At 39.4% G+C, this 10,000-nt stretch overlaps 1 protein-coding gene across 1 annotated transcript; it reads right to left on the bottom strand.

Moving 5' to 3' along the window:
- Nucleotides 1–1,923: 1,923 nt before the first annotated feature.
- Nucleotides 1,924–2,586, bottom strand: LOC138373461 (uncharacterized). The gene has a single exon (XM_069339672.1). It carries the CDS (start codon nucleotides 2,584–2,586, stop codon nucleotides 1,924–1,926), a length of 663 nt encoding a protein of 220 aa, XP_069195773.1.
- Nucleotides 2,587–10,000: the final 7,414 nt, after the last annotated feature.

The following is a 10,000-nucleotide window of genomic DNA, read 5'->3' as shown; positions in this document are numbered from 1 at the left end:
AGTGGTCGGTTATTAACTCGTGCTTCTATCTCTGTGGCTACAGTTTGGAGCTCCTGTAGGTCAATCTTTTGGTGGTGTTGGGTTTTCCATAGAGAACGTTTCACCATACCAATCATGCGTTCATAGAAGCGTCCATGCCATGGTGCTCTGGGAGGTGTGAATTTCCAGTGGCATTGCCGTTGATTTAGGGTCGTGCGCACTTTTGGGAGTGTCCAGATTTTCCTCAGACATGCTTCTCCAGCCACTAAGTTGGACCTATTGTCTGAGATCATTAGCTTAGGACAGGATCTACATGAAGCAAACCTATGGAAAGCCTGTAAGAATGCTTCGGCACTCATATCGGGAGTCACTTCTCGATGGACTGCCCTTGTTGTGGCACAAGTGAAAAGACAGATATATGCCTTCACTGTTTTTTTTTACCTTGGTGCCTGTTAGTGTTAGTGCTCATGTGAAATCTACTCCTGTAGTCTCAAAGGGACGAATATGTACAACTTGTTCCTTTGGAAGTGGAGGAGGGCCAGGATATGGACACACTCTGGCATCGTATCTCCAGCAAATAACACAGGATTTAATTACGAATTTTACTGTCTGTCTACCTTGGGGTAGCCAGTACTGTTGTCTTAAATCTGTGAGATATCTAATATCCCACCATGCAGAGTGTTGTATTTGTGTATGTGTAACACAATTTCTTTGCTTACTATGTTATGACAAGGAAGCAATATAGGATTTTTTGCTTCCAGATCTATGTCCGCATGCTGTAAGCGGCCTCCGCATCATATTATGTTATAATTGTTGGTATCTGCCCAGAGACCCACATAATTTTGTAGCTTCTTAGGAACTTTGTCAAATTCTGTCCCGAATGTGTCTGTCTGAGCTCTTTTGACCCAGTACCTTAGGGCACTAGGGAATTTATGCTTGATTCCTGTTTTCTTTAGAAAATCAAACACTACTTGGGTGACACCTATTAGTTTGTTCAGTTCAGAGTACCGATTAAGATCAATTACCAAAGTTCGAGGTAGTTCTGGGTTCTCAGTGGGAACAATAACATTGGTCACAATGACTTGTGGCTTTTGTTCAGGCCACTGGTCGCTGACTAGCCATTGAGGTCCATTGAACCACATCTCTGCCTTTGTTAATTGCCGTAAAGTTAGGCCTCGGGAGAGATAGTCAGCTGGATTCGCTTTGGTGGGTACATATCTCAGTTTGTACCCTACCGACAACTCTCATATTTCTTTAACGCGGTTACTCACGTAAGGATTTTTACTATTATTGTTTTTAACCCACTGTAGCACTGCCTCATTATCTGACCATACTACTGTTTCCTCAAAGTGGATGTTGCTTAAGGCCTTGATCAGATAATGAGCCAATCTTACACTTAGCAGCAAGGCTGTTAATTCCAGTTGTGGCAATGATCGTTTCTTTAATGGTGCCACTCTGGCCTTTGATGTGAGCAAATTGGCTTGCCCATTTGAGACCAGGTAAGCTACTGTGCCACAAGCCTTTCCTGGGGCATCACAGAATACATGTAGCTTAATTGGTTCTTTTTTCATTTACTGTATTCCCAAGGAACTTGACAGACTCTAGGATACTTAAATCTTTCACTAGCCCTTGCCTTTTTTCTTGTAAGGTAGGTGTTAGAAGATCATCCCAGCCTATCTTTTGTTGCCAACATTTCTGCATTATCAACTTTCCATAAATTAAGATTGGACTTAATATTCCCAATGGGTCGAAGGGTTTGCTGACTTGTGAGAGTATTTTTCTCTTTGTTAGGTTGGTGGTATTTGGCTCCCCCGACATGATTGACAACTGATCTGCTGTCGTATCCCATTCGACGCCTAGTACTTTTGTCTTCTCGGGTATCTGGTAATCGGGAAAATCAGTTCCGATCAATTTATTAAATTTGACATTGTTGGAGACCCACAACTATAGAGGCATATTTGCTCCCATTAATTCTTGATTGGCCATGTGGTATATGTTCATCAATTTACTTTCACTGCTGGCTGTTCCTTGGAAATTGTCCACATACAAGTTATTGCTAATTTCTGCTTTATTTGGGCTATTGAACTTCTTCAAGTGCATGTCTAAGGTAGCTTGAAGCAGAAGCGGGGAAGACGTGGCACCAAACAAAACAGACGGAAACCTGTAAGTGATTAATTCACTATTTGGATCGTTAGGATCCTTGATCCATAAGAACTTTGTGTATTTGCGGTCTTCTTCTTGGAGACCTACCCTAAGGAAAGCCTTGCTGATGTCGGCCGTATATGCGTAAGTCCTGATGCGGAACTTTAACAGCACATCGTATAGCCTTTGTGTCAGGCTAGGGCCAGTTTGAAGGTAGTCATATAAGGAAACACTACTCTGCTTTGAATTAGCACTGCAATTAAATACTATCCGTAATGGGGTAGTAGCTGAACTTTTCAGTACAGGGTGATGTGGCAGGTAGTGCCCTTCCTTTGGGTAATCATTTGTAACAACTTCGATAAATTTATCATCGAGTTGCTTCTGTATTATTTCATGGTACAATTTCAAGTTCTCAGGATGTCTTTGTAAGTGCAACACCTGTGATCTTAATTGGTTTTGTGCCATAAAATGGTTGACAGGCAGCTGAGGGTGATTCAGCTTCTATGGTAACCTTTCCCAGTATTGATTATCTCTTTAGATAACTGAGTTCAGGTATTGTGTGTAGGTCCAGTCGTCATCTGGACTAGGTTGTTCAGGGACAATGCCGAGAGTTGCCAGGTCCCATAATTTATGTACAGGAGGATACAGCTCATCCTCGGACATGTCTCTGAACTGTTGTGGAGACTGTTCTCCTAGTCATGCAACCATTACTGGGTTGGCATGTTGGTGCGGGTTGCGGGTTGCGGTGCGGGTTGCTTCAGTCGTAATACTGGGCCAGCTAGTAAATAGCCACCTGCAGACGGTAACAGATTCATTCCCTGTTTTTCATCCTTTCCTTTGATAAACTTATGGTAGACATATGATCTCATATTGATTCCAATATTGGAGAGGTTGTCTGATGTGATTTTGTCAGCCAATTTGATTCTCTTTTTCTTTCAGGAATTTGTCTGTTGTCCCTAGACCATATACATACAGGTCTGATGGGAATCTATCTACTACAAGAGCTTGTATCGTTCGGACATAACCGCCTAAACGTACTTTAGGTTGTACTACCTTAAAGACTTGGGCTCCTGAGTTAGTCAGGAATCCTGCTATGTCTATTCATGTATCTCATACAGGTTGGAGTTTCAAGGCTCCAACTCCTTTGAGATAAAAGTCATTTAGGATCCTTGGTCAAATAATCCACATATGATGACCTTGGACTTTCCCATTTTAATGATCAATTGAGCAGTGGGTAGAGCTGATTTATGATCAGACCTTGTTGAGAAGACACTCATGTCAATTAGTATGGTACAAAGCTGTACTGAAGCAGAAGTTCCTTCCTCCACCTGTGGTTTGGGAGACTTTGTACTTGAGTCCCCACAAAGTGCTGTATGGTGTTGACGCTTATGGCATCTATTGCAGGTGCTTATTTGAGTTGTACAGGTGTCGGGATTATGCGACCTTATACACCTGGGGCATTTACGTTGCTCCTTGAGTCGTTTTATATGTGTAGCACGTGTACGTGTAGTGCAGCAGGGTACATGTAGCAGGGTACGTGTAGTGTAGCAGGGTACGTGTAGCAGGGTATGTGTACGTGTAGCAAGGTACGTGTAGCACAATCAGGGTACCAGACGTTAACAGCATCTTGGGGGAGTCACCGTTTTGGGTGACACATTAACTGTAGGTTTGTTGGGACCCACTGCATATGTGCCCACACTGCCTTGTTTCCACTTTGGGGAGGGGAAGTTGTTTTAGATTTATTTTGAGAACTGTTTGTACTCTGTTGTTTACTATTAGTGGTAGAAGAAGGTTAAGATGTCACTTTTCCATCTGTGTTATCTCGTTGTCTTTCTATGATGGATCGCAAACCTTCTGTTATCTCCTTTACTGCCAGAGAAGATTTCTTATATAAGACAAACAACGTATCCAGTACGTCACTGGGTAATTTGTGTTTCATATGGACTTGGATTATCCAGTCCGATTCATCCACATTCACTTTATTGTTAAGCGCCTTGAGGAAGGGCTCAAGCTCCAATCTAAAGGCTTGAAGTGAGTCAGCTGATTCATCTGGAGGGGTTATATCCAATAGATTTTGGGTTAAAAGTCTGATAGTCCTTTCTGGCTTAGCATAATTATCCTTAAGGAGCTGTACTGCATTATCATAACCATCATCAGTGAAGGTCAAATTACAGTTTACCTAAAACGCTTCATCCTTTAAGACAACTTGCAAATATGTAAATTTTGTTGTCTTTGCTACACTGGCATTAGAATCCACAGAATCGACAATTTTTTTCCAGAAGTTGTCCCAACTCTCGTCCTCTGTACCAGAGAAAGTTGGGAGACTGAGTGATGGTAATTTAACTTCTGTTTGTATCGGGTTTTGGGAAGCTGTGGCTGCAATTTTTGTAGTGGCCTTTTGTATGGTTATTAACTTTTCAAAGTGTTGTAACTTTGTTTGTATTGTATCTTCTTAATCTGCATTTACTTGTACTACAGCATCCATTGCATCTTCATCTATGTTAGTAGTAGCAAGTACATCCTGATATTTCACGATTTGCATTTGTACATGCTGATATTTGGTCTCTGCAACCTAATGATGGCCTTCCAGTTCTACATAATCAACTGGAGTTTGATTACATAAATCATTGCATTTTTTTTATCTGTCGGGTTAAGTGGCCCTTCATTCCAATGAGGGTCGCTTTTACATTTTTGGCAGTAGACATAATGGCTGTATTTGCTAGCCGTGTTGCAGATGTATTAGTGATATGCCTTGTTGGACTTTGATTTGGACTGTTTCTAGCACTTGAGCTAGTAGAGCTACTAGTTTCCCAACTAGCGCTGTTTATCATTTAAAAAATACACATTAAATAATCATACACACTATAATTTGAGTGGTAATCTTCTATCTATGCTGGATTTACCTCAAGTTAGCCCCTTAAAATCACTCTTAGTTGGTACAGAGACACTGATTAACACTCAAAGGTGAAATTATTATAGTTAAATTATTACTATAGTTATGGTAATATTATGCAGACAACAAAACTCGGGTTGTCTTAAGAAACTGCATAAAAATATGTGCTTGCTAGGTTGTAATATATGTTCAACTCTAGACAAGTGTAAATTCTTACCCTTACACCTGGTTAGCACAATATATTAGACTAGGTTGCTGTACAACACCAGCCTAAAATGTCCTACCCTTGTGCAAGAATTAGTTGTTAATAATGAGACATGTAGTAATTGTTACAGTAATGGTGCAATATTAAATATTATGTAATGTTTATACAAACACTTAAAATTATATATACATTTATGAGTTAATTAGCCTTTTATCAACCTCTTGTAATGAAAAAGCACATTTGTTCTTTGGAACAATAATAATGCTTGTTGTAAGTTCTGTTTACTATTAGCCGAGATTGAAAAAGTATGTACAATAAGTACAATAAGTTTAATGTCATGCGCTAAGGGGGTCTGCCTCCTGATCTATCAGATGGTAGCAAGGAAGCCCACCATATTAATACTGTCCATACGGCTTAGAATATTGCACTAATGTTTATATAGATCCTAATCAGGAATTTGTATCTAGGTTCAAACGACCATAAACTATGTGGAAAAATCCTAGCAAGATTTAATTGTTTTATTCTGTGAATATTCAAATATTTACTTTATTTTTATTTTTCAGTTCACTTTAATATATTATTTTTATTTGATTATTTTTTTCTGAGTTAGTTCTTAGTTCTTAGTTAGTTAGTAGTGGACTGTATATATTCTGATTCAGCTGCTAGAATTTATCACACACAATTGGGGGGGGGGGACAATTTGTAGCTTAAACTACTTGGAAGTGGATCTTTCATAAACCACAAATTGTTTACCTAGTCTTTGAAATATAAATTATAAATCATACCACATATGGTGATCTAATCTACTATTATACTACAGTATTAAACACAAAAGGGCCTTATCTGATAATGTTGGTGGGGCCTACCTTGAGGTTACCTTGAGGTGCTTCCGAGGCTTAGTGTCCCCGCGGCCCGGTCGTCGACCAGGCCTCCTGGTTGCTGGACTGATCAACCAGGCTGTTAGACGCGGCTGCTCGCAGCCTGACGTGCTTATCCAGTTCTCTCTTGAACACTGTGAGGGGTCGGCCAGTTAGCCTTATGTGGGCCTGCTAAGGCTGTGTAATGGTAGCATCAGAATTGGGTGTGGCCCTGTGCCTCAAAGTGCCACAAAATGGCGGCTATCTGGAGGCCTGCAAGACTTGATGTACAGCAGGTAACAATTCCTATAATTATGTTGGGAGTCAACTGTCTACTTCAGTAACTTCCCTCACAATTACCTCTTTGGGATGTAAGGAATTAATAATGGTTCCCTAAACATATAAGTACAGGTATGCCATGGAATATGTGTGTGTGTGTAGTAGAGCTAAGTAAGCGTACTTGATTCTGAGTTTTCTCATGCTAATAACCGGCTACTCAATTTATATTATATGATGCATCAAATAAAACAAAATTTATGGTAGTCGGATACTCAAGTGCTGCTGTTTGTAGCAGATGTGTTGCTGTTGTAGATCTCTTGGGATAGAGTAAGTCTATCGTGTGAGACTAGTATCACAACTCTCTGGAGCACTCGTTTCGTGTTGTTTTTGTTATGATCCTGGTGTACGTGACGACGCCCCAGTGGAGACGTCCTAAAATGTTTGGTGGTTCTATTTATGTTTAAGGAATAGAGTTAAGCTATATTCCTGGTGTTAGAAATTATATTCATTTCTAGTGAACACTTTTTTTATTAAGTTTAAACAATAGACTGTTGTTTAAAAGAAATAGAGTTAATATAAAGATACGTCGTGTTGTTGACGTCACAGAATACCCGTTCTATGATTTCTTTAATGGGTTAACTTATGTTTTTTTGTGTGTCGGATTTCCGACAGAGAGAGAGTGGGTTTGAGGTTGTCCTGTTATTATTACTGAGTGAGTGATACTTTTTTCAATGTTATGTGTCATAACATCTTGCCTGTTTTGAACATTTATGTAAATGCTCATGTTAATTTATTTAAAAGTTTTCCTTCAAAATAATGATGTGTTCGCTTGTATATTAATTCTAAAATAAAAACTGTTATTTTCATTTTAGTTGTCTGAGTTTGACATCAAATATTTTCTTGTGGATTGTAATTTGATTAATGTTTTTAATTTGCCTTTAATTACACAGTGAATCATTCATTAATTCCTCCTCTCATAATATTAGTAATTTCCCTCTCCTGTATATTTTTTTTCTTTGCACTCGTTATGTAAAATGCGCGCACACACACACACACACACACACACACACACACACGTGTGCGCGCGGGGCAATAAAGGTCTCTCCTCCCCAACCATTTTAAACAACACTCATTTCAGAGAAATTTAGGAAAAAAAAATCTGAAATTTGGTCGTGACAAAAGGGGATAAATTTTCGAAAGTGTATTTTGGTGGCAGAGACGTGGGGGAGGAGAGTATTAGGGGTGAAGTGGGGAGGAATGTTTAGGGTAAGGATAATGATGAAGATTTTGGTGGAGGGGATATGCAATGGGGTAGGTGTTAGGGTAGTAGGCCCGAGGCATTGGTGAGGGATGATTTTAGAGTAGTGGTGAGCATGGGTGAGGGGTGGGATTGGAGTAGCGGTGGGCATTGGTGAAGATGTTTTTGAGATAGTTGGGGGCATAAATGTGGGCAGGTTTGTGAAAGTGGAGCCATTGATGTGAGTAGTTTGGAGATAATGAGGTGCAGTGGCGAGCCCCTCACCACTGGCTATGGGTTAGATAGAGGCAGTTATGTGAGCGGCTATCGGGTAGTGGGAGGCATTGATTACAGAGGATTACGGCGGTGGGGGATTTTTACAAGTGTGTTCGCTTAAAACCTGTCCACTCACTTATTTTTGGAAAATTTACCACAGAGTCAAAATTACGTAGATCTAATGAGAATAATTTTCCAATATTGTTAATTCCTTCTCACGCGAGCAAACACCTGCAGCGATAGCTTAGAACGATTGTCTGGGATTGGAAGCTTCTTAGTAAAAACCATCAAAATTTAACTCTTTTTCTGATCAGGAGAACTGGCTGGTTGAGATAAGTTTCCAAGGAGTCTTCCTTCAGAGGAAGGAACGCTCTCCAGGCAAAGACAAACTCTCAGTAGGAAGACACTCTCTAAAAATGAATACACTGTTCATGGGAAGACACACACACTTAATCTACAAAAGATTAAGTTCTTAAAATTATTTTATATTTCCTTCTTCTATTTCCAAAAGCAGATTATATTGAGTCTGGTCCAGGTGTTATACTGATCAGGACCTAGGTGTTCCATTGATCGTGACTTAGCTGTTGTATTGATCCAGATACAAGTGTTGTATTGATCTTGACCATGGTATTCATCCTGATATAATATTAATCGTCAGCAAGAAAACAATTTACGCATTTACTGATCCTGACCAAGGTGTTGTATTTTTTTTAATCACAGGTGTTTTATTGGTCCTGACCCAGGTGTTTTATTGATCCTGAGCCAATGTTGTATTGTATAGATGCTGATCCAGGTGCTGAAGTGCTATACTGATCCTGACCCAGGTGTTGTACTGACCCTGATATAATGTTGATCTTCAGCATGATAAACAACGTACTTATGCCTGATAGTATGGGAACCTCTTGCATTTTTTGTCATTACTTTGATTATCGTCTTAATTATGTTATTTGTCTCTTTCTTTCCTTCTTCTATTTCGTCTCTCCATATTTATTGTATATCTCCATGATCTCGTTACAGCTTATGTTTGTATTTTTGTCAACAACTATAGTTTTGTTGTCCTGAATTTGATCTGTTCATTTCCTCCCTTTATTTGATGTCTCTTCCAACTATACCTATCTCTACTACTCTCCTCTCTGTTGTCTCCTCAGTGTCATTTTCTCGCCTATTTCACCACTCATTTTAGTCCATTTATCCCAAAATTACTCCCAATTAGCTCCGCCTAATATTCCTTCCTCCTTCTACAATTTATTATTTGTACCTTGCCTCCTTAATTCTACCTACCATTCCATTTACTCTACTTTTCTTCCTCACTTTCCCTTACCTTCAAATCTACTTCCATTCTTTTTCCCCTACCTATCTTCCTCTCTTTCCCACATCTTCCTTTTTCCTACCTTTCTGTTTTTCTATGTCCATTCCATTTATGGTTCTCTGTCTCATTCCTTTGTTTTCTCCCACCTCTCTGTTGAAGTAAACATGGAACTCTGATCATTCTCTGATTTATAACTATTAAAGTGAACTATCAGGTGCAGACTTAGACAGTCTGAGATGGGATTAGGGGTTGTTAAGGACAAACAACATTATCTGAGAGTTACGCTAGAAGCTGTAATAATTACCAAGTAGTATGGAAGGAACAAGGCATTTAGAATGTGGTTTTAACAGCATACAGGGTGCTGTCTTGACAGGACACAGGGTGCTGTCTTGACAGGACACAGGGTGCTGTCTTGACAGGACACAGGGTGCTCTCCTGACATTATATATATATATATATATATATATATATATATATATATATATATATATATATATATATATATATATATATATATATATATATATATATATATATATATCTTACTATTTGTTTTCGACATTTAATACAAATGCTCTTGGGGTGGCCCGTGTGAATTTGATGCAAATATTTGACATGCATCTCGCGTGCTGTGTCATCCGGTGACACATATTCCTCCACTAGCTTTTAATTTAGCCGTGTGTTTATCTTTGACTCCCGAAATTAATTTTTTTTTGCTCATGGTAATGGAAGATTTTTCCCCGTTGGCTTAACGCGCCGTTGTCCTCTGTTGACCTGTTCACACACTGGCCTGGGTGGGGGGAGAGGGAGGGAGGGAGAGGAG

Source organism: Procambarus clarkii, chromosome 42 (genome assembly GCF_040958095.1).
Source record: "Procambarus clarkii isolate CNS0578487 chromosome 42, FALCON_Pclarkii_2.0, whole genome shotgun sequence".
Classification (NCBI taxonomy): Eukaryota; Metazoa; Arthropoda; class Malacostraca; order Decapoda; family Cambaridae; genus Procambarus; species Procambarus clarkii.
The sequence above is the reverse complement of the archived record's forward strand: the minus strand, read 5'-3'. Positions and strand labels throughout refer to the sequence as shown.